Source organism: Condylura cristata, unplaced genomic scaffold (genome assembly GCF_000260355.1).
Source record: "Condylura cristata isolate star-nosed mole 26May11 unplaced genomic scaffold, ConCri1.0 scaffold00013, whole genome shotgun sequence".
Taxonomy (NCBI): Eukaryota; Metazoa; Chordata; class Mammalia; order Eulipotyphla; family Talpidae; genus Condylura; species Condylura cristata.
The window spans coordinates 38257107-38283072 of record NW_004567114.1 but is presented as its reverse complement, the minus strand read 5'-3'; the positions used below and the strand labels follow the sequence as shown (position 1 = coordinate 38283072).

General features: G+C 36.1%; 1 protein-coding gene across 3 annotated transcripts in view; it reads left to right on the top strand.

Moving 5' to 3' along the window:
- The first annotated feature begins 1295 nt into the window (after nt 1–1295).
- Nucleotides 1296–25966, top strand: part of ATL1 (atlastin GTPase 1) — a 41007-nt gene continuing 16336 nt past the window's right edge. The window contains exons 1-7 of one of the 3 annotated variants that reach the window (XM_012724511.1): nt 1296–1388; nt 2175–2345; nt 14798–15045; nt 17147–17281; nt 17724–17828; nt 17925–17975; nt 20003–20059. In XM_012724511.1, the coding sequence (XP_012579965.1) occupies nt 2312–2345; nt 14798–15045; nt 17147–17281; nt 17724–17828; nt 17925–17975; nt 20003–20059 (630 nt within the window). In that variant the 5' untranslated portion in view covers nt 1296–1388; nt 2175–2311. Of the gene's footprint in view, nt 1389–2072; nt 2346–14797; nt 15046–17146; nt 17282–17723; nt 17829–17924; nt 17976–20002; nt 20060–25966 lie in introns of those variants that run through there. The other 2 variants (XM_004681880.2, XM_012724512.1) reach the window with 2 other exon arrangements.

Sequence of the window (25966 nt, the reverse complement as noted above, 5' to 3'; positions counted from 1 at the left end):
ACCATGTTTACAGCTCTTAGGTTACTAGAAACACTAATTGAAATATGGGATGCATAAGATTTGGCCATGGTGAATGAACTTATATTTGACACGTTAATAGGAAAACAAGGTGAAGATGATCTCAGTTATAATTCACCTCTGGTATGATGATTCTCTTTATGTAAACTTAAGACTAAAGACTAGAAGTTAAGACTAGAGATACCCTAAATTTGATATATTATTAACATGAGGTCAATCCTATCTGAAAGCTATCTTAACAAGTTAAATAGAACAGAGAGAAGTTGATGAGGAAAAAGCAGAGGTCATGGATCAGGCAAGTAAGAGGTAAACAATCTTCCAGGCAGAACTGATTGGTATAGTATGGGCAACAGCCAATTGCGTGAAGAATGGGATGATGTATCTTGAGGGTCAACTAACATGAAGGGACAGTATTACTGAAACAGGAGTCTACAGGACTACAAGGCAAGAGCTGAGATGGAAGTATGGAACAGCCACCCACCTGCCTGGACTCTGAGACTAGAGAACCACCAAAAAACCCCAAAGCCAAAATCCAAAACCAAGGGCTATGGCAATACAATGTCCACATAATAGGGGCCTGAGAGCTACATCATAACAAAGGACAGTGCCCCATAAGTAGACAGGTCACTGTTTGTGGGAAACAAAGGGCTTACTATATCCACAAGTGACTAGCTATCTCACCCAGATAGCATCAGTGATGGTTGCCACCTGTCACCAGGAGTGCTGAACAGCACTGGTCAGTAGTGATGGTCACTACTGGTCCCTCAAAGGTGGTGTCAAGCGACATCCATTGTTTAACAGCTCTTTGTGAGTTGTTGGGTTATACCAACAAGGAACAGGCCCAGGGTCTTTGGTGCTCCTTTCAGGCAATGCTCCTGACAGAAGTCTTCAGATTCTCTTCCCCACCTGGGAGGTTGGCTGCTAAATGCTACTTTTCCTCTTTCTTCAGAGGCCAGAAATGGAGTCTTCCCCTTTTTTCTTCTTCCTTCAGAGCCAGGAGCCATCTTCTTTTCTTCAAGGGCTGGCATCTTCTCTCCTCGTGGTGGGCTAGTATAGTCTCTCCTTTAGCTCTCTCTGATCCTGGTTTATATTCTCTTTCAGGTTACCCCCCACACAAGTCTGACTGGACCATTTTTCAATCGCGTGACTGGTTGGGCCATTTAACACCAATTAGCTTATAGGTCACTCCTGATTGGTCCATTACAGATCCAGAAGTATACTGTTCCATAAAAGGTCTCTGAAGAGCAACTGCCACAACTGACAAAATGGCAGTTGCTGGCTCTAGGACCAACTGCCACAACTGACTTGTGCTGGAGGATCAGGGTAAAAGAACACCACTGCTGCTGCTGCTTCTGGCCCCCACCGCTGAGGTAGATGGGTTCCGGTAACATTTCTAGAACACTAAAAACTAAATTTGGAGATGGAAAGAAACCAGCTTGGAAGGAAGAAATCGAAAATATTTCTTAAAGTACTTATTGCCTTTGCATTCTATTCACAATCATCTACAACCTTTGTGGCTGTCAAGTCTCACACAGATTAGGTAGTTGACTTCATGTCAAAAATTTGCCATTCTGACTCCTGATTTTATCTTGGCAAAGGCAGTGGGAAATTTTGCTTACTAGATATTTAGTTACAGACTTTGACTAATCTAGTTGACATTTTTTATCTTCTTGATCTAAATTCTATACACTAATTTTTAAAAACAGGCCTGTTCAATATAAGGGTACATAAACCTGAAGCCGTCTTTACTATTATGACCATGCTTTTAAATAGAGTAAAGAATAACTAGTAGATAAATGCAGGTTATTTAACTTCTTTGGCTATCTAAAGTGTTTACAAGTGTGTTTGTACTAATGCTTTCACTGTTCTAGGAAACAGATATTTAAACAGTCAGAATAATTCAGTATGTTGGTTTATGATTTCTGTGACTTATAATGCTTTAAATTCTTTGAGAGTATAAGAGGGTGTTGTTTTGTGTGTGTGTGTGTGTTCTATTGGAAATATTGCAGTACATCGTCTGTCACTGTCTTCACACTCTGGAGGTGGGCTGAGGTAGGGAGGGTGTGACGCTGATATTTGTGTGAACTCAGGTTTGTGATGCTGAGCTTGGTTCATCTGCTTTCTCCTCCCTTCTCCTCCCCACTCCTTCCCACCAGCGCCACAGCAACATCCTCCTAGTCTGAGCGCAGGGCTCCTATCGCGGGCACAGAGCCTCCCACCGCCCGCAGCCTGCGGCCAGGGAGAAGAGCGAGCGCAGTGACAGCGCTTCTTCGACATCAGTCCCTGGACCACCATGGCCAAGAACCGCAAGGACAGAAACAGTTGGGGTGAGTAGCAATGGTGATTTCTGAAGCCTGCACGGGCACTGGCCTTCGGCTTTCTGCTTCTGGAGATGCAGAAGGCCAAGGCTACCCGGCACCAGCCTCCAGGACTGGGAGACCCGCCACAGCCAAGCTACCGTGGGGCGGGAGGAACCATGGCCGAGCCAGACCCGCGTAACCGGAATCGCGCTGTAGGGCTAGGGCTGCAGCTTTACCAAGGCCACAGCCTCCAGTTTCGGTTCACCCATTGCCAATCCCCACCCCCACCGCCAAACCCCCGATTCCTCCTCTTGCCAGCATTTGGACAGCACCCACTGTTCCTCTCCTTCCTTTAGCGAAAGATTGCCCAGAAGGTGATGGGGATGGGCAAGGGGTGGTTGTTATCCGGCCTAGAGGGCCAGGGGCAGGGCTTCCAACCCTTGCGTCCGCTGGAGCTGAATTCGCCAGCCCGGCAGGGCGCGGGCTTCTGCAGGCTGGCTGCGCGAGGGAACAATGAGGCGGTGCGCGCCCGGCGGGTTCAGAGCGTTGCGCCCAGGATAATTCGGGAAAAGGAACGCTGGTTTGGGAATCCCCCACGCTGCAGTAATCGTTCACATTTGGGAGTTGGGTGGGCAATATGGGAAGGAGGGAAGCAAAGTTGTGGCTTTCAACCTTCTCCACCCTGCCCTGTCATCCCATTCAGACCAGCCGGAAGGGTGGCTTTGTTCTTTGATTTTACCTTTTGGAGATATTGGGCTCATGATTCAGCACCAGGCTGAGGGGAGGGGAGGGAGAAGCTAGGCCCAGTGGGTTCACGTCGCGAGTGGGTGGGCGGCGCTCACGCAGGCGGAGAAGAGGAGCGCAGTGATGCGGGAGATATCGCGGCCCCACCCGCTCTGCTGCTCCTGCCTAGGCTCAGGATCCGAGTGTGGGCAGGTCCGGCTTCTTTTTACCGCCTTGGCAACTCCCAATTTCTTCTAGTCATTTTGTTTTAAACTCACTGATGTCTTATGAACTAAAGCCCTCTGGGGAATTTTATTAGCTAAACCAGAGCTGAGCTCAGACCACTGTGACTTTATAGTTAGAAAAATACCTTGTTCTATAGCTTTAAATTATGTGGAAGGTTTGTATCCACTAGGAGTTTGGAGCTGCTTGATTTTCTTCAGTGTTTGAGGGAGAACTCTTTTATAACTCTCTGTTGTAAGAGATTAAGAGATGTAAATTTAAATTGGTTAGTTTGGGTTACATTTATCAAAGATCATATTTCTCCTTGTCTGTCTTGGTTGTCACAAAAACAACTGAACCCCCAGTAGGCAAGGTGTACGTTTGCCAGATTGTCCTAAGTCTGCAATAGGTTCAGGGAGTTGAACCAGGGAGGTGTCCAGTAAGTTGTGTTTAAGAGAAAGTTATTTAATTTTCTGAGATCACTAAACCCCAAATTGATCTTGCAATAAGATCAATTTCTTTGTTTCTTCTAAAATATGTAGTAAAGTTTTTCAGAGTATTCCCTTCCCCTTGGCTCTTTGTGTATCCAGTCCTTCAACATTCACACTTATATTATGTTCAAATCAATATTGGTCTTGGTCTCTGAGTGTTTTCTCTAACACAGACTGTTAAGAGATAGTCTTGTGAAAATTTACTATGAGGAATCAAATTTTCTCCTTCGTGGGGCCTTCAATCATTTTTCTACAATATTTCCTCTGCTTACAGTTTTTTTTTTTTGAGATTTATATTTTTATGCTTACAGAACTGAGGTACAGGCCAGAGGTGGGGAAGGTGAGAGGATTCACCAGAGACAGAGTGGGGAGCAGAACAGGCAGATTTACTGAAGTACACTGTTGAGAAGAACAGCAGACAGGTCAGGAGAGGTCTGCCACACCATGTAGGTCAGCTCCCTGGCTGGGAATTGAAGTCATGATGCAATGGCTTCCGTGAGCTTCCTAATGCGGTGCTTTAACCCATTGTACCATTAGGGAGAGCCCTGCTTACAGTTTTTTAATGAGTGGGTGGTGCTCTCTCTCCTTCTCTGCAATGTGTGTCTCAGATGGGATTTGTATATACCAGGAACTTACAAAAATGCAGATTCCTAGGTCTCCCAGCCAGAGATGAATTCATAAGTCTGAAATGGGGCCTAGGAATCTGCCTTTTAGTTATCACTGGAAGTGATTGAAAAGCAGGTGGTCTTTGCATGTTACTTTCAGAAACACCATGTTAGTCATTTATATTTGCTAGAAACATGTTCCAGATAGTTTGCACAGACATCAGAAAGAGAATTTTAACTCACAAGGCAGGGACATATTAGAGACTCCATGTATTCACTGGAAATTCTCACAAAAAAAGGAATAGCAGAATTGTGGAACTGAATCTTGATGCATTATAGAAATGTTTTACTACTCAGATTTTCCTTCGCCATAAAGTATACATGAGATAAATGATTTACAAAATGTAGTGTATGGATCAGAAGATAGAGGGTTTTGGCAAAGATGTTAATCATAGCTGTCCTGATCCCCTTCTAATACCAGCATCTAGTACAATGTCTAACATAGAGTAGGTATTTAATAATAGTAACAGCTAATAACATTGTTGAATGAATATCCTGAGAAAGGTACTGTAATCCTCATTTTACATATTAAAAGATATAGCTCCCAAATATTAGAGATCAGATTAACATTAGATTCCTTTATCTTTACCACTAAGCTATACTCCCTATGTTGAATGAATATCTCCTGCCTTATTAAAACTAAATTTTCCAGAAATAGTCACATGCATTATTGCATCTGTTCTTAAGTATCTTAAATTTGGAGGACATGTTATTCCTGTTTTACAAATGAAAAAAGAAGTCTCAGGTAGGTTAACTATTTAGGCAAAAGTCACATATTTAGTAAGCTAGAGGACTTAGTGTTGTCTTCTAGTTCATTTTCTTCTTCTTTTTTTTAAAGATTTATTTATGCATATAAGAACTGGGGTATAAGCCAGAGGTGTGGGGAGCAAGAGGATTCACCAGAGACAGAGTGGAGAGCAGAACAGGAAGATCTACTGAAATCCACTGCTGAGGGGAGCAGCAGGCTAGACAGAAGAGGTCTACTGCACCATGTGGGTTATCTCCCTGGTCAGGGATCGAACTCATGCTGCAGTGACTGTGGATAGCTTCATAGTGCTGCAACTTAACCCACTGTACCACCAGGGAGGCCCAAGTTCATTTTGTACTACATGATGTTGTATAATATTTCTATAGGATAATGAGGTTTTGTATAAGAATAATAAAATAGGCCTTGAGAAGTCAGAATTTTTCCTGTATTTTTTAAGTAATTTTTAAGTATTTAAAATTATTCAGTGAGAAAAAAAACAGGTAATTATGTATAAAGGAAGACAGAGCTAAATAATTTTTAAAAACAAGTTAGAATAAAAGGGCTGAGGGCAAAAGCATACTACCCAGAATTGGAAAATATGGACTTCCCAAGAAAGAGAAATTTACAAAGTTTTTACAGGAGACCTAAAATTCAGATAAGGATCCTGTAGGACCATATAATAGTTATTACTTTTATCTGAGTGGTCAGAGACTTGTTAGGTTCCACAAGGATAAAGGGAACTAGAAACATCTTTGGTGACCCCCAGAACTGGGAATGCATTTGAGGATAAGATCTAGAGATACACTGGGAAACAGTCCTGTGAGTAAAAATGGGATTCTTACCACCTGACCCTAACTTACAATGAACTAGAGTTTGAATAAATTTAAAAAATGTTAATTCTTCAAAGGTAGCATAATTATCCTTATTTTAACACACAAGGAATCTGCGATGCAAAGAACCTAAGTAATTTGTCAAAGGTTCCATAATTTATAAGTTATAGATCTAGGCTCTAACTAGGATTATTTGTTTCTTCAGTCCGTGTAATGAAAAGGAACTAAAGTAGCATACCAAAATGTGCCCCAAAAAGCCTTCCTAGATTTAACTTTGTATAAGAAATCAGTGCTCTATAAACTTGGTCAGCTGGAAATCAATGCTCTGTAAACTTGATCAAACTTGTGCTTGTGTGGAAATAAAGGGGACAGATGAATGTCAGAGAGAGTAGCCTAGAAAGCTGTCTTTCAGTACTGGGCTTAAAACTCAAGTATTATCAGAAATCAAGCAGACAAACTTTTTTTATTTGTCTTTGTTACTTATAGTTGCTTAAACACTTGGGATTCCACCTGGGAATTTTTCTGTAATGTCACAGAAACAGTGGTGTTACTGTGGAAAAATAATGTTTGCACCAAACTGTCATGTTTTCCTGCCATCTCTCTTTTATTTATTTTTTAAAGATTTATTTATTTATTCATACAGAACTGGAGTATAGGCCAGAGATGGTGAGAGGATTCATCAGTGACAGAGTGGGGAGCAGAACAGGCAGATGGACGAAGTACACTGCTGAGAGGAGCAGTGGGCTGGTTAGGAGAGGTCTGCCGTGCCATGTGGTCACCTCTGGGGCAGACAGGGATCAAACTCATGCAGAAGTGGCTTTTAGCTTCTTAGTGCAGTGCTTTAACCCGCTGCACCTCTTTTATTTTATTTTTTAAGATTTAAAAAAATTGATGCATACGGAACTGGAGTACAGGCGAGAGGTGTAGGGGCAGTGAAAGGATTCATCAGAGACAGAGTGGAGAGAACAGGTAGATTGACGGAAGTATGCTGCTGAGGGGAGCAGTGGACAGATCGTGGTTCAGCTTCCTGGCTGGGGATCAAACTCTAGCTGAGGTGGCTGTGACTAGCTTCCTAGTGCTATGCTTTAACCCCTTTTACTACCAGGGAGGGCCTCCTCTCTCTTTTAAAGAAAAAGAATTGTCTAAGCTTTTTATCTGCCTCTTTTTCTAAACATCTTTATCTATTTAGCTCTCTTTTTCTTTTCTATTTACTTAATTTTTATGCATCTCTATTTTTACTTCTTTCTTGTATTTTTATTTCATTTGGTATTCTCTTTTTAACTTAAAAGAGAGCTTATTAAATTCACCTTGTTTTTTTTTTCTAATATATGGATTTAGGACCATAAGTTTTCTCTAAATATTAATTTTCTGGCTCCTTTATATGTTACTATATAATAGATTCATCCTCACCAGTTTTAGTATTTTGAATACTAAATATGTTAAATACCACAGTGATTTTTTCCTTTACCCATAAATATACAGACACTATGGATTTCTCCAAATTACATTTTTATGAGTGATTTCATACTTAATTTTATTCTTGTCACTATAGATGTTGAATAGAAGCACTATTTTCTATATTTTGTAAATGTTCTATATCTGTACTGGCCAATGTGGAGGACAACTTGAATTATAACTAATAACAATGATGACCAAACACTTGGTTTTATTTAAACAGCTAAATGTGACTAGTGGCTACAATCTTAGAGGGCATTTCATGCTTACAGACTACCCATTCTTTGAATTTTTTTGAAACTTGCTTTATGCCCTAGCTCATGTTTATTTTTTTATTAATATTCCATATAAGCTTTGAAGAGCACTTTGCTTTCTAGTTTTTTAATGTAGTGCACTGTATATATTTATTAGCACAAGTTTATTAATTGTATTGTTCAGAGTTTTCACACTCTTGCTGACTTTTGGACCACTTAATGTATCACACACTGAGGGTTCATAGATATTTTTAAATTTTGAGATATCTTAAAATGTGGCAGTCGGTTTGTTTATTTATCCTCAACCTTCTGTCAAGCTTGTTTATAGAATGTTTGACTGTGTCGTTAGGTACATACAAATGTGGACTTATTATATCCTTCTGATTAATTGAACCTTTTTATTTTTATGTAGTAAGTCTCTTTATCTCGAATAATGCTTTCTTTACCCCAAGTCTGTTTCTTATTATGTTAAATAGATGCTTCATACTTCTTTTTCTGATTTAGTTTAACTACTGAGCAGGAGTGGCTGGGGTACTGATGCTGACTGCTCTCCACAAAGTAAGTCAGTGTCCATCTGATTATTGAGAATCCTTCTGCAGTGAGTGCCCTGTGTTGAACTTTCATTGGCACCAAATGTAAAATTTATACTTTATGCCCACTTCAAAGGTCCATTCACATAGTTCTTCAAAGTACCACATCATTCAGCCAAAATGTTAGCTACTGTCCATGAGTTGATGCAATTCTCTGTCTTTGACATGCACTGCGAGTCTCATGAATATACCTATTCCCTATCCTGTTAAAAGACAGTAAAGATTTCTCCTTTGCTCTCTCTTCCAAATGTGTACATTCTTTTCTACATTTCCAGTCTGCAACATGAAAGAGCTTAGAATGGTAGAGACAAGCCTGAGCATCACATAGACAATATTTAGCACAAAAATAAACTACTTGTTCCCTAATAGCTGAGCTAAGAATGATTAAAGGACTAGAAAGTTCCTTAGAAACTAAACACTTCTAAAACTGACTTTTCTCAAATATACTGTAAGCATATGTATATATGTTTGTTTTCCTTAATGGGAATTACACCTCCATCTGCTTTTTTTCATAAATTATGTGAACATGTTTTCTTATTATTAGGTATTTTTCCATTACATGATTTCAGATAGTTCCATATTTTGCATAATGTAGCTGCAACATAATTTATTTACAGTATTCTGCAGTTAGGTATTTTGATTATTTCCAGTTTGTTGGCATAAAAAATGTTGTAATGATTCTTTATGTATATAAACACATACGTAATATACTGATAATTTTCTTTGGCTAATTCCTAGAACCAGAATTATATTCTGTCATGAAGAGCATTTTTTAAACATTTTTCAATGTTTTCAATTTTGAGTGTGTTTATATATCAATATATATGTATACTTTTTAAGTTTTTTTACACTCGAGAGTCAAAAAGTTGTCTCCTTTTAATTAGCATTTTAAACTATTACCAAGACTGAACTTTACTCCATATGTCTGTTAACCACTAATATTCTTCTCTTGTTCTATCAGTTACACTTATATTTCTATTCAAGTCTTTTCACACACATACACACATGCATTCAAACATTCATATATACATGACCTTAATCATCATGGCATTTTTATTTCAGAGGCACCACTAAAAAGTTTCTCTAATACTTTTGGATTGAATAAAAATAGGTTGTTAAATGATTTATTTGTTTGTTCTAAGACTCTGAAGTTGTTGGATCTGAATTATTGTTTTTAATCTCCGTCAAGCATTGTTAACACCTAAGTGACCTGAGGATATGCACTATACCTGAGATCTGTTAGGTATAATCATTTCATTATAACATGTCTCTGTTCTTGCTTGAATATCCTTATTTATTTATGCATATAAGCATTGGGGTATAGGCCAGAGGTGCAGTGGGTGGGGATGAGAGGACTCACGAGGGACAGAGTGGGGAGTAGAACAGGCAGATTGACTGAAATGCACTGCTGAAGGAAGCAGTGGGCAAGACAGGAGAGGTCTGCTGTTCCATGTGGGTCAGCGCCCTGCTCAGAGATTGAAATGCTGCAGATAGCTTGATAGTGCTGAGACTTAATCATTTGTGCCACCAGGGAGGCCTTCTTGCTCAAACATTCTTAAAGCTTATTTTTATGAATTAATATTTTGTTTCCTCAAACTGCCTTTGTCCTTTTATGTATTAACCCTCTTTGCTATTATTTTAGAAGTCATTCTTGATTTCTCAGACAACAGGTTTTCTTTTTCTGTGATTCTCTTCAAACTCTCCATTAGAGATACACTAGTTTAGAAAAGCATTTTACTTTTAATTATAGCTGCTAAGAGACAGTTTCCTAGGTGTTGTATTTTTTGTAATGACTCAAATGTGTTTAGAATTCATCATTGTATGGGGTTTAATTTTTGCTGGAAAGATGAAGTATAGATTTTTTTTAATGTTTAAAATTTAAAAAATTAGAAATATACTCCCATGGCATTTCCAGTATGTTAAAATGATTAATCTTCACATTTAAAATTTTTGGATTCCCTTTCAACATATCTGAACTCAGTAGCGTGGCTATCTTCTCAGCTTATCTAATGCCTTAAAGCTGTTTCTTAGTCCCATTCTCTGTAGCCAGTGTAGCCGTTCCATCCCTTCCTCCCTGTTTCCACCACTGACTTCTAGAATCATGATCCAATTGTCTCATCTCACTTTTCAGCAAATTCAGGAGAATCACTGGAGATGAAGTTAATAATGAAATTCTCAGAGGATGTGAGACTTGAACCACTCCTTGAAGTGTGTCAGATTTTGATGGACAGTGTTTGTTGCCAATACAACAGATTCCATCACATAAATTGATTAGAAATCACATGAAATTGATTAGAATCAGAACTGGGGGTTCTGATTAGCATAGTAATAAAACCCTTTAGAGAAACATTTATTTCTTAAATCAGGACAAAAGATTTCTTGTAGAAATGACCTAATATTTTTTAAATGTTAGTATTCTATGATAATATATCCTGTTGAAATCTGATATCTTTTTCTTCCCCAACTTTATTGAGAAACAGTTGACATACATCACTGTGTAAGTTTAAAGCTTATAGCATCATGGTTTATGTATGTTATGAATGATTACCACAGTAAGATTCATATTCTCATATAGACACAATAAAAAGAAAAATTCCCACTCACGCAAATTCCTAGGATTTACTTGATAGCTTCCTTACATTGCATACACAATGTTAGAGAGCCATCCCTAGTATTTATCTTATAAATTTACACTTTTAAGCACTGCTTCCAATCCCAACTCCCACTCTCCATCCTTCACTGCAGGACCACAAATCTAACCTCTTTTTAAGTGAGGTGATATGTGTGTTTAATATTTCACACATCATATAGTAAGGTCATACAATATTTGTCTTTTTCTCTCTGACTTATTTCATTTAATGTAATGCCTTCAAAAACCATCCACATTGTCACAGATGGTAGGATTTCTCATTTTTAATGACTGAATAATATACCCATGTATATACCATGACCTCTATATCCATAGTTCTTCATTGAGAACAGTTTGTTCCTAAGTCTTGACTATTGTAAATAATGCTACTATGACTACAGGAGTACAGATATCTTTTTAAGTTAGTGTTTTTGTCTCCTTTGGATATATTCCCAGGAGTGGAATTGCTGAATCATAGTAGTAATTCTACTTTTAACTTTTTGAGGATCCTCCATACTGCTACCCATACTGTCTGTGCCAATTTACAATCCCACTATCAGTGCACAAGTGTTCCCTTTTCTCCAAATCTATCCCCGCATTTATTATCTCTTGTATTTTTTGGGAATGGCTGTTCGAACAGGTGAGAGGTGATTATCTTGTTGTGATTTTCATTTGCATTTTTCTGAAGACTACACATGTTGAGCATCTTTTCAAGTACCTATTAGTCTTTTGTTTATCTCCTTTGGAGAAATATCTAATTGGGTCCTTTTCCCATTAAAAAAATACTATTTTATAATGAGTTGTGTGAGTTCATTATATATTTTGAATATTACCCCTCTTATCAGATACATGGTTTGCAAATACTGTATTTTTCCCCATTCCATAGGTTGTCTTTCACTTTTTAAATGGTTTCTTTTACTGTCCAGTGATTTTTAGCATAACATAGTCATACTTGTTTATTTTGTATTGTGTTGCTTGTACTTTGTGCCATATTCAAAGAATTATTACCAGACCCATGTCAGTGAGCTTTGCTCCTATGTTTTCTTCCATGATTTTCATGGTTTCAGATCTTAAAGTTGTCACTAATCCACTGTGAGTTAATTTTTATGATTGCTGAAATATATGGATCTAGTTTTATTATACATGTTAATATTCTTATCATTCATGGAGTGACTGTCTCTTTCTTTAAAGAATATTCTTGAATTCCTTGACAAATAATACTTGACTATATCTTAATTTATCAGGGATATTGATGTCTAGTCTTCTTCCCTAGTAATTTCCTCTCCTGATTTTAACATCAGAGTAATGCTGGTATTATAAAATGAGTGTTCCTTTATCTTCAGTTTTTGGGAAGAGTTTAAAAAACATTATTGTTAAGTCTTCTTTAACTGCTTGGTAAAATTCATTACTGAAGATCCTGGGCTTTTCTTCATTGGGAAATTTTTGATTAGTGATTCAATCTTGGTATTAGTAATTTATATATTCAGTATTTCTATTTCTTCCCAGTTCAGTTTTGGTGTGCTTCTAAGAGTTTTTCTCTTTCTTCCAGATTATTGGCATATAGTTGTTCATGTCACTTTGAATTATTTGGCATTAGTTGTAGTGTCTTACTTTTCACTTATGATTTATGTTGCTTTAGTTCCTTTCTCGTTTTTTCTCTGATTAATGGTTTGCCAATTTTGTTTGTCTTTTCAAAGAAACAACTTAATTTGGTTAATGTCTTCTATTGTTGTTCTGTTCCCTGACTCACATATTCCTTCCTAGTCTTTTATTATTTTCTTTCTTCTGCTAACTTTGAGCTGAGAATTTTCTTCTTTAAGGTAGTTCATTTGAAAGCTTCCTTCCTGCTTTTGCTATATCCCATAAGTTTTTGTATGTTGTAGCTCGATTTTATCTCAAGAAATTATTTTATTTCACCTTTTACTCTTCAAAACATTGGTTGTTACCAACAGTGTTGTTTAATTTCTATATGCTCATGTGTTTTCCAGTTTTCCTCTTATTATTGATTTCTAGCTTTATATCATTCTGGTGATAGAAGATACTTGACAATTCAGTCTACCTGAATTTGTTTGGAGGTGTCTAAAAATATTCATGTTTTCTAGAGAAAAATGTACATTCTGCTGTTGTTGGCTAGAATGGGCTATATGTATATATCAGGTCTCTGTTTTGTCTACAGAGTTGTTCAAATCCACTATTTCCTATTTATTCTCTGTCAGGATTATCTATCCAATGTTGAGAGTGGGGTATTAAATTCCCAACTATTTTTGTATCTGTATTTACTTCTCCATTTAGTTTTTGCTTTATATATTTTGGTGCTTTGTTGTTGAGTTCATAAATACTTATATTTGTTTTATCTTCTTGAAGTACTCACCCTTTATTATATAATCACTTTCTTTGTCTTTTTTTTTTAACCACTTTTAAAGTAAGTACAACTAACTAGCCCTACCTTTTATGCTTCCTAAAGGTAATTTACCATTCCCTTTCACATTCCTTCACTTTTGGTCTACCTGTGCCTTTTTTTAGCCACTTAGAGGCATAATATTATTGGCCCACTTCCTCCCCCCATCTACTACTCAGTAATTCTTTTTTTTAAAGATTTATTTATTTATGCACACAGAACTGGGGTACAGGCCAGAGGTGCTGGGGCAGTGAGAGGATTCACCAGAGACAGAGTGGGGAGCAGAACAGGCAGATGGATGAAGTACACTGCTGAGGGGAGCAGTGGGTGGGTCAGGAGAGGTCTGCCGCACCATGTGAATCTCCTCTGGGGTGGGATGGAACTCATGCTGAAGTGGTTTTAGTTTCTTAGTGTTGTGCTTTAACCCACTGTGCCACTGGGGAGGGCCAATTCTGTCTTTTAATCGGAAACTTTACTGTGCATTTAAAGTAATTATTGATCGGTAATGAATTACTGTTGCTATTTTCTTAAGTATATTCTGGCTGTTTGATATATCTATATATCAAATATATACACACACACATATAGATATAATTCTCTCTTTGTGAGCCATACATTTATATAATTTATTCTAAAATGCTAACCCCCATCTGGTTTGCTTCTGATTTGCTTCCTGTTGCTTCTTCTTTTAAAGGTTTGCATAGTGCTCAAATGTTTAGCAGAATATATTTAAGGAATCTGGTGGTAAAGAAACTTGGTATGTCTTATACAGGATATTTGGATTATTTTAAAGCAAAATAATATTTATGGCTTAGATATAACATTGTAAATAATGAATCAAGCACCTAACATCTGTTCTTATTACTATGTATGCATCCAATACTTTTACAGTTATTTTCTATTAAATTCTTATGACTAACTATTGAGCATCTCTTATGTGTTTCAAGAAAAACAAATGGTTTCAAGAAAACAAATATGAATAAGACAGTGTCTGTTTTCCAGCTTTTTAAAAATAGCATTATTGAGATATATAACATATAATAGCATTTATCCATTTAAATTCTGAAGTAGAATGTTTTTAGTATATTGAGAATTATGCATTTATCATCTCTATTTTAGAATTCTTTAAGATTTATTTATTCATGCATGCAAGAACTGGGGAACAGGCCAGAGATGTGGGGAGCAAGAGGATCCACCAGAGACAGAGTAGTGAGCAGAACAAGTAGATCAAGTGAAATACATTGCTGAGGACAGCAGTGAGTGAGACAGGAAAGGTCTGCTATACTATGTGGGTCACCTCCCTGGTCAGGGCTCAAACTCATGCTGCAGTGGCTGTTGATAGTGTTATAGTGCTAAGACTTAACCCCTTGTGCCACCAAGGGTGTTTTTTAGATGTTTGAGAATTGAGAGGTAAATAGATATTTCCTGGTATTTTGATACAATTGACTGATTTAATCACTATTTTATTCAACAGGTGGGCTTTCAGAAAAAACATATGAATGGAGCTCAGAAGAGGAAGAACCTGTGAAAAAGGCAGGACCAGTCCAAGTCCTTATTGTTAAAGACGACCATTCCTTTGAGTTAGATGAAGCAGCACTAAATCGGATCCTTCTCTCAGAAGCTGTCAGGGATAAGGAGGTTGTAGCTGTGTCTGTTGCTGGAGCATTTAGAAAAGGAAAATCATTCCTAATGGACTTCATGTTGAGATACATGTACAACCAGGTATGTGAGAGATGCTTTAAAAAGTTGTCTTGTTCCTGTGCCTCTCTCACTTTTCATTTAGTAGTTCCCAGTATTTTCATTTTTACTTTTATGTATCCCAAATATGAACTAATTAAAAAATACTATGATACAGCCATTCCATTTTCAGTCTTCGGACTCCAAACAACAGATTACTCCAAACAGAGATTACTTTTATCTGAAGCCACTTTACTCCATTTCCTTTAATACAGACCTTAATTTTTTCACTCTTTAGGAAATACACATGACACAGAAATATCTTTATAAACTTGTTACAAAGCTTAAAATATCAATTTTTTTTGTCTTAACTTTTTTATGATCATTTTTCTCCAAGTATTTTATATGATATTCAAGTATACATCAAACTTAAAAGAATTTTAAATATATTCTACCATTAACATTAATTTTTTTTCTTCACCATGTATCTCCAGTTATTCTTTCTTCTTTTCATATACCATATCATTTTACTTTTTGGTTAATTTTAAGGTAAATTGCTGATATCAGTAAACTTCTTCATAACTGTTTCAATATACCTTTTCATTTAGTATGGATTTAGTTTTTTTATCATAAAGTTTATAGTTAAATGCTCAAATCTGTAGTGTACATTTTCTCATTTTTTAAAATTTATATACCTATGAAGCCTACAATCCTATCAAGTATGTGTTGTCATTATGCCAAAGTTCCCTCTTATCTCTTCCCACTAGTTCTCTCCTTTATTACACTCTCAGAGGCAGTACACTTGACACAACAGTGTGGCACAGAAATGAGATGTTAAGGGATCAAGGATAAACTAAAAACAGAAAAGTAGATTGAAGACTAGCGCTGGGGAAAAATGCTTGGGAATGGAGAGCATGCCTCACCACTGCCCCCCATATATATATCTTTTACCCAAAGAAATAGTGATATAGATGTGGATATACAACAACCCAAGGATACTTTGTTTTATATATCATTATTGTCTACTTTGGGTTGCTCTTTCATGGTTGGGGTATTTAGAGCAATTTTGTAATGTTAACTTCCTGTCTTCTACCTCTAGCCTTAGTTTGGGCAAATTAAGACCAGAAATAGCAAAATATGGCCCTTTCTGGTGGCACAAACATGTTAAAATGCAGCACTATGAAACTATCCAGCCACAGCAGCATGAGTTCCATTCCTGGTCAGGGAGCTGACACACACGGCATGGCAGACCTCTTCTGACCTGCCCACTGCTACCTTCAGCAGTGTATTCCAGTACATCTGCCTGTTCTGCTCCCCACTCTGTCTCTGGTGAATCCTCTCACTCTCCATACCACTGGCCTGTACCCCAGTTCTATATGTATAAATAAATCTTAAAAAAAAATTCAGATTTTAAAAACAAACAAAACCCTTCCTATTCCTATTTTTAGCATACCAGCATTAGCATACTACTTAATACAGCTGGGAAAATTTGATAATCAGAATTAGTATATTTTCCATTCTTTGGGATTATTTAGTTGTTGTATTATATAGGTACAGTTGTTTTAACTGTTAAGCAAACATTAGAGTAAAATATTCAATAGCACTGTGATGCTTGTGTTAACTAGCATTTGCTTAGTTTAAAGTATACCAAATTTGTTTTCTTTTTCTGTATCTAGTACTACTCACTCCCTCCTTGTTCCAAACCAAAGCATTTGTGTACATCCTGTTCTAATATGCTTTGTTATATCTTTGTTTCTTTTTGAAATGCCCTCCCCAAGTTTGTGTACTTGGAAAATCTCTACATATCCCTCCATCACACTTCCTATGAAGTCTTCTTTTCTAACTAAAAGTTAATTCTTTTCCTATACTTTAATTTACGTGTGATATATATACTTCCATTTAGAATGTGAATTTCCTTTGGTATGAAATGATATATATGTATCCCCAAGCACTAGGATAAACTATGGCAGACAGTTGTGCTTATTTTTAGAAGGATAAAGTGATTATATCAATGCAGTAGACGTGCATATATTGTTTCCTTTTGACTGGAGTTGGAAAGGGATGCAAACTAAAAAGAAATCAATGAATGAATCAGTGGAATACACTGTACATGTATTTCCATATCACAGAATTTCTTAATTTATAGGAATCAGTTGATTGGGTTGGAGACTACAATGAACCACTGACTGGTTTTTCATGGAGAGGTGGGTCTGAACGAGAAACCACAGGAATCCAGATATGGAGCGAAATCTTCCTTATTAATAAGCCTGATGGTAAAAAGGTATGGTACAAACTTCTAAAAGAAAAGTAAGTTTTCACTTGCAACAGTTACCACTTTTTAGGAGCCATGAAAATGCTCTTTTGAAAATTAATTTTATGCAGTTGGCCTATTTCCCTTTCTAATGACCAGGGTAGATGAAATAGTAGGAACAACAAAAGCGGATCAACAGCTAGTATCTACAGCTTGTTTCTTTCCTACATGTTGGATTTCCAGTGAAAATTAATCAATACAGTATTGAGCAGCTGTATTGAGCAGTTATTTTATAACTAATATTAATATTATAGTTATTTTCATCTTCTCTGGTATTCATGGCACATATAAAAATTACCTATTAACTATTCATTATAATGGCTTTCTTTAGTTCTTATGGTGCTAGCATTGTGGTAATCTAATGCCCGTTATTTTCTAGAAAATGTCAATAATATATTCTACTTGGCTGTAGGTTGCAGTGTTATTGATGGATACTCAGGGAACCTTTGATAGTCAGTCAACTTTGAGAGATTCGGCCACAGTATTTGCCCTTAGCACAATGATCAGCTCAATACAGGTATGGGAAAAATAAATCATTTGATAACAAGGCTTAAAAGGTTTTTGTTTTAGTGATACTATATTTTTCTCATTTTGATTTTCTTTCTTTATCAAGGTATATAACTTATCCCAAAATGTGCAGGAGGATGATCTTCAACACCTCCAGGTAACAACATTTATATTATTTATTTGGTAATCTGGTAGCATGTGTGCTTGAGGGTTTTGTTGGCTAATTTCTAAATGAAAACTTAAAGACTTAGAAAGATTTTGGAATATAACCAAATGGAAAGTTTCCTATTCCCAGCTTTCTTGTTCCAACTCTGTATGGTTAGGTTCTCAGTTTTCAAATTCCTTTGTTTCTCTAAAGCTGCTTGCTATCTGCCTGGTGTATGTGAAAATATTGTGGTTTAAAACTTACCCAAAATGTGAAGTTGAATTCTTAAGGACAAGGATCTAATAATTATTATGGTGATGTGATATCAGCTATAAGCCAATTTTTTTCCTCCATGGACCACATTATATACTTAAGAACTATAGAAGCCTCTTTTTAGAAGGCCGCATGCCTATACTATCTTATGATAACTCACAAAATTCTATTTAGATATGAAAGAGACTTCAGTGTGACCTAACTTAACTTTTTTATTTATAGAGTGAGAGAAATTTGGCTGAAACAAGTAAATGATTTACATAATTCATGTGGTTAATATTGATGTAGCAGGAGTACAAATCTGATCTTCTGACTCGGCTCAGTCCTCCCACTCTCCAAGCATCATTTAAATTTGGAATAAATAAAAAATTAGATATTTTCTAAATATAGTCACACATCTGTCACATCCTCTGCTCCATTTCTGCTGTTCTTGGTTATATAGCAAAATTTATTTTGTCTCTGATAGTTTCTCTGTGCATGTTTTATCCTTAATGTTTTTGTCCTCAATGTTTTATCTTGGCTATATGAGCCATTTAGCAAAATGTGCAAATTTAATAGATAACTGAGGATCATAGAAAAGGGTAATCTGTAATGTTGGAAACATCACATGGAGTTCACATCCAGTATTGCTCTCAGTTATATTTCTAGCACATCACATTGTCCACTCATGACAAGCAGGCAACACACTGCATAATTTGTTAGATGGTTCTTAAAATAAATAAAATTACTTTTTCAGGCACACACTAGCCAGTTACTTTCCAAATTTTTGATATGGTACTGTTTATTTTAAGTTTAAGAATTTATTATAATAAGAGTATCTAACCTCTGGACCAATATCCTGTTAGATATATTCCATAATTTCATTTAAATTCCTAATCATCTGCTTAGTAACCACCCTTGACTCTCTAGATTCCATAAATCCTAAAGGCAAGTCAGTGTTATTCTGTTGGAATTATTTTAAGGAGGCAAGATTGGAGAGCTCTGTCAATACTCTTCCCCAGTTCTGTGAAACCACTGTGGTTTGGTAACTTGTATGTGAAGTACATAGGTATTTGTTACTTTTATATATGAAGTTTCCTGGAGACACCAGGAATCCACTTAGTTAGTCTTAATGAAACTGTCCCCAGAGACCTAATCACAGTCACCCAGTCAGATCTGTTTTCTAAAACCTTACATTTCTGGCAACACAAAAACTGGTAAGGTACTCTTCAATTGGGAGCAGTAAAAAAATAGGAGAAGGCAGTATATTTTGTTACCTACTTTTAAGCCAAGTGCCTACATGCCTTTGTAATAATCTATGCCATTGTACTATCAAATTTCTGCAGGCAACAACTTTTATAAATATATCCTACATAGCTTATGATTCTCCTATATAACCTATTCTAGTTTTGTTTTGTAAAATTTCTTTTAACATGTTTTCTTCTCCCTTACATTACCTACAAAAAAAACTCCTATATTCTAGATTAATTAGTTTTAAAATAGAAAAATTAGCTTTAAAGTGGAAACATTTTAACAATGTGTTTCATATGTTTAATTTTTAAAAATCTATTTACTGTCAGTCTGCTTTATCTAATCCTCAGTTTTTGATAACTAAAGAGTTGAGTGTTATAATATTAGTAATACAGTATGATGTATAGTATATAGGGAAAAATAAATTAAAGAAAGCCGGTAAGTAAAGCATTACAGATACTAAAGTTTTCTCTGTGTGTGTGTGTGTGTGTGTGTGTGTGTGTGTGTGTGTGTGTGTGTGTGTGGTTTCTTTGTAGCTCTTCACTGAATATGGCAGATTAGCAATGGAGGAAACTTTCCTGAAGCCATTCCAGGTGAGTGGCTACAAAATGATGCTTAATTTCAGAGACTCTTAACTAGATATATTAATTAATTGAGAGGGTCATATTTCTGTCTCTCATTATTTTACTCAAGAAGCACTTTTGAATAGTGATTTAAAGCTATTTGATACAAGGGAGATGTGGGACTGAAGAAATAAAATTTTACAAAATTATTTTTAAAACAGAAATGGGAAAATAAAAAGATGATTTAGATATCTTGGTTCCTGCAAGAATATTGGCTTTTCTTCCTTGAACCTAATCCACAGAAACCAACAGAAAATTTATGAATTTTCTAAAATAAAAGCTAGAAAACAAGAACAAAAACAAAAAACATGACACAGGGGACAATAGGAAGTAGGTGCAAGCTATGGGAAAAATTGTCTGTAGAGAAAGGGTACTGAATGGGAGCAAGTCTTTTTTTTTTTACACACTGACCTGTGTCAACCATTACCTGCTCCACTGCGCTACCAGAAAAACAGCAACCAGCTCAGCCTTTGCTGGGGTCAGCAGACTAACATCAATTAGGAGGTACAGCAGGCTGTCTGCCCCTTAATGCTTCCTTCTCCCTTTATTCCTCTTTATATACAAAGAACCAAGAGATATTAACTAGGCAAACAGCCCTTCAACATAGTAACTTGGAGAAGGTACAGATTTAAAGATCACAGTCTGACACCTTCAGTCTTCAGTCTAAGCTTATCAGAGGGGGCTCAGCTAGTCTTAGAATTTAGCTTCTTTCCCCAGTTATATATCCTCAGCCAATATGAATAATACCCCTAGGAGAATGAGCGCATACAGGGATACTAAACAAATAATAAGGATCAGATGGCAAATAATTTTAAATGAGTTATATTATTTATTGCCACAAAACAAATTTTCCTAAAATCATAACACTTATTATCTCACAGTGTCTGAGGGCAAGGAATCTGAAATTACTTACCTTGGGTGACTTTCACTCAGGGTCTCTTGAAATCATGCTGAAAGTTTTGAAATTTGACCAGAGTGTCACTTCTAAGTTCACTCACATGGCTCTTGGCAGGAGATTTCACTTCTTTTCCACAAGGAACCATTCCATAGGGTTGCTCACAGCAGGTTTTCTCCAAAATAAATAACCCTACTGTAAAAGAGAGTGATTTCATAATTAATCATGGGAATGAAAACATCATCTGCCAAATCCTATTCATTTCACAGAGTAACTTTGTCATTGTGTGGGAGGGGACTAAACAAAGACAGCGATACAAGGAGGCAGGGTCTTGCACCAATTGGAATATTATATGGGCATACTAAATATTCTTAACTTAGATAAATTGTCGTATGCTTTCAGTAAGTAAAGACTAGGATTAGCCTTCCTAACATCAATCAAATACAGCGAGTTTAATATTTATTTGAATATATGAGCATTAGCAAAAACAGTAAATTGCTGTGATCCAAGGGGAGTTAGAGCCCATGGAAAGGAATGGGTATTAACTGAAAAGAAATGGGCTATCAAGCCATGAAGGGAAATTAAAGATTTTAAATGCATATTACTAAGTGAAAAAGCTACATTTGAAAAGGCTATTTACTCTATTGTTCCAAATGTTCTGGAAATATTCTGGAAAATGTAGCTCTATAGAGTTGATAAGATCAGTGGCTGCAGGTGGGGGCTAGTGTGGAGAAATGAATAAGGTAGGGTTTTTAGGGAACTGAAAATACTCTGTATAATATTACTATGATGAGTTATGTATGTGTCTAAATCCATAGAATGTATAATACTGAGTGTGAGTCCTATGGTAAAAAGCTTATGATGTATCAGTGTGAGCTCATTCTTGGCCTACTCCTGTCTACTCCTGCTGAGTCATATTGTTATTGGGGGAAGCTATCCATTTGTAGGAACAGGCAGTATATGAAAAATATCTGTACCTTCCTCTCAATTTATTGTACCTAAAACTGCTCTAAAGAGTCTTTAAAGATTAGTTAAATATTTGCATAGGAGAACATTTCTTACTCTATTAGGGAAAAAAGATGAAATACTGCCACTTGCAACAGCATGGGTAGACCTAAAGGATAGTAAGCTAAGTGAAATAAGTAGACAAAAAAAAAAAAACAACATTATTTCATACATGCATAAATAAACAATTAAGTGATCAAAGTAAAACAAATACAGACTGTAAGAACAAAATTATGGTTACCAGAGAGAGTAAAGGGGTAAAAGAGCTCAATTGTATGGTGATGGATGGAAACCAGACTTTTGATGGTGAGTATAATGTAGTATGTACAGATATTGATTTACAGGTCTGACATCTAAAGCCTATATAATATTATAAATAATAAACAAAAATTAATTTTAAAAAATAGACAGGACATAAAGATAATTCTTTGGAAGGAAACCAGAAATGGCTAACACATTTGTGAAGGGATGTCAAGTCTCCCTAATAATCAGATAAATAATGGGATAGCACTTTTATACTCGTTAGATAGTAGAGAGTAAGAAAAAAGTAGAACATGAGGGTAACAGCAAACAGTAGCTAGGGTTTTAATAAATGGCAATACTCAGACCCTGTTGGTCAAAGTGCAGATTGAAACAGTCATCCTATGGATCAGAGGTGATGTCCAAGGATATTCACTATAGTTTGATAGAGTGGTAGTAGCCAGAAGTTGAGAGCAACTTACTTGTCCATTACTAGAGGAATGGTTATATAACAACATAAATATAAAATACTTTGCACTATCCAAAGTTAATGCACCAGAAATAAGCAGATTAGCATGAATAAGCTATTAAAATTCATACTGAATTAAGTATGGGGAAAAAACATGAGACCTATAACATTATTTAAGACTATTTAAAACACTACAGACATAATGTATATTTGAGTGGGTGTGGTTGGAGCACAGCTGAGGAATGGGAGTGGGGTTCTGGGCGAAACATGGTAAAGCAAGAAAGAAGCCTTTGCATGGAGAGATGATGGTATGTTTTGAGTCAAGGAGTATGAATCTCTTTCTTGTGTCTGGATGGGGTGGGTAGAGGAGGTGAAAAAAAATAAAACCAGTCCTGACTTGTAATCTGCTATATTATTTACACTGCCAACCAGATGCTTCTGACATCTTTATTCTGAAAATCGTTTGTAAGCTTGCTTTGATTTTTTTCTCTTGTGAAATCTGTTACTTTCAGGACCCATTGATAAAACTGGGGAACAATATAAATTCTAGGAAGGATTTTAGGTCTTACCAGCAGATGTCACTGCTTTTCACACTTTGCCAGATATGCTAAAGCCAAAAAGAGAAAAACTGGTGTGCTCTGATAATAAAAAGTTATTCACTAACTAGGTAAAAAATACCAATGAGTCAAAAATAAACAACAGAAAAAAAATTAGAGATATTGTCACTTAATGGTAAATTGTTGGTATTTTGAAGTGTCTGTGAAAAAATAATTTTGGCTGAATGAGTCAGCAATGACTTCTAAACAGGTTTGAACTTGCAAATTCAAGTATCTGAAATTCAAATTAAAATCATTAAGTAGGCTCTTCCTGCCCCAGTGTTGATCCTATTCCCTTCTTATCTCCTGTAGAATGCCTCTGGTTTATAGTTGTTACTATAGTGATTTTAGTTTTTGCTTTATTACAATTACTTTTTTTTTTTGATCCCTTACACTCCTGCTATTAGTGAAACCATCTTTTCTTTTTCTTTTTCTTTCTGCCTTATTTCACTAAGCATGGTCCCTTCCAGTTCCATCCATGTTGCCACATATGGCATGAAGACGGGACTATGATGATGGTACATGGGTGAAATGCTGATGGAAGGTCCACAGGGATTATAACTGAGATGAAAAATGTACAAAATGAAGAATGATAAATATATATATATATATAATTATTTTTTTAATTTGAAAAAAATCATTAAATAGGGCCCTTCCTGATAACGCATGGGGTGAAAGCAAAGCACTATGAAGATGTCCACAGCCCTGCAGTACAAGTTTCATCCCAGGCCATCCCACCAGGGAGGTCACCCACATGGCCTGACCCAACTTGCTGCTTCCCTTAGCAGTATATTTCAGTAGATCTTCCTGTTCTTTTTCCTAGCTCTGGTGAATCCTCTTACTCATGGCACCTCTGGCCTGTACCCCAGTTTTTGTATGCATAGATAAATAAATCTTTTTAAAATAAAATAAGGGCCCTCCCTGGTGGTGTAATGGGTAAGGACGCAGCACAGTAAGCTAGCCACAGGGTTTCAGTGCAAGTCCGATCCCTCGCCACGGAAGTGATCCACATGGCTTGGCAGACTTCTCCTGTCTTGCCCACTGCTCCCCTCAGCAGTGACTTTGCCAGTCTGCCTGTTCTGTTCCCCACTCTGTCTCTGGTGAGTCCTCTCACCACCTCTGCACCTCTGCCTTGTACCCCAGTTCTGTATGCATAAATAAATCAATCTTTAAAAAAATAAAATAAAATCAATAAGTAACAAAGGTGGCTTCTAACACCATTTAATAATATTTGAAACTAAAGCAGTGAAATTTAAAACAAAAATACTACATATCATAAAATTAAAAGATAAAAATGAACCACATTCAATCTCAGAATGTAAGGTATCAGCAAAATAGTTCAAATTAAAATTAGAAAAAGCATAGATAGAAAAATTTCAAAGTAAAATACCTTTTAAATAAAAGTTCAATTTATTCAGTAAGCATTTTTTTTTTTTTTTAGATAGGTCACTCCTTGTTCTTTCTTTGAAAAGATAGCTTTATTTTACTTGTTAGGATAAACTTGTCTGAGAAAGTAAAGTGAGGGAGAGGTAAGAAAATAATAAGAAACTTTGTACTAAAATTAAGCTAAATTTAAGAAAAATAATAGAAGAATTTTTCATTTAGAAACTGTGAAGTTATTGGTAATAAGTAAGATCTAACACGGGCAGCAAAAGTCAGGGCAATCAGCAGGTGAAATGAATGCTGAATTAACAGGTTAAATTGATTCTTGAACCCAAAAGCTAGTTTATCCAAAACAAACAATAAATATTATATCTTTAAATTACATTTTTAAAAGACTACTAATTAATAAATAAATCAGCTTATAAACAATGTTGAAGTGTAAAATTGAGCCAGAGGTGTGTTGCTCAATGTTTACAACAAACTGGGGAAGGAGGAGGAGGTGGGTCTGATTTGTAGCATTTGCTGATTTCTGTGATGTAAATATTTCAAGCTAGCAACATGTCCAATGACTTTGAATTCCTCACATTTTAACAACTTCTTTGCAAGACTGTAAGAGTCAGCTCTAAACTATTTAGCACACCCAGGAAATGTAATCCCCATTAAAAAATCATACAGCATTCTCTACATGACAGTACTTATTTTCTCACTTGCTTTGCTCACTATGAACCCTTGCCTTTAGCATAATAATTCAGCAGGAGCTACTTCATCAGTATAATTATTATAAAATCACTAATTTCTTTAGCTTCTTTTCCTTAGAACTTCAAAAGATTTGTTTGAAAATGACTAAATTCCTATCAGTTTAATTATGAGTGTATGTAATACCTATGCACATTTTACAAGACTTTGGATAATAATTTCCAATTTACTCTAAGAACCTGGTGAAAATATCCTATTAGTTGTGATGGGAGATTTATCTCTATTTTGGTCTATGCATTTTCTTCTTTGGTCATTTGGAATTGTACAGGTCAAACTTGGCCCCACATTGCTTTGCATTGAAAATATTAAAATCTTGAATTTGGATCTTTACTACTAATTGTAGGAATGTTTCAGATTGTTGGACATTTCTTGGTAGTCTCTTTAAAATTAAATGTTTCACTTTCAGACTGGGTTTCAAGATCACAGAAGTTTGTCTTCCTTTAATGTTCTCTCATAAATAATGAGTCATTAATGACTTATTACTTAAGGAATGGCTCATTATCCATTGTATGGTTCTACAGTTTTCACTATGT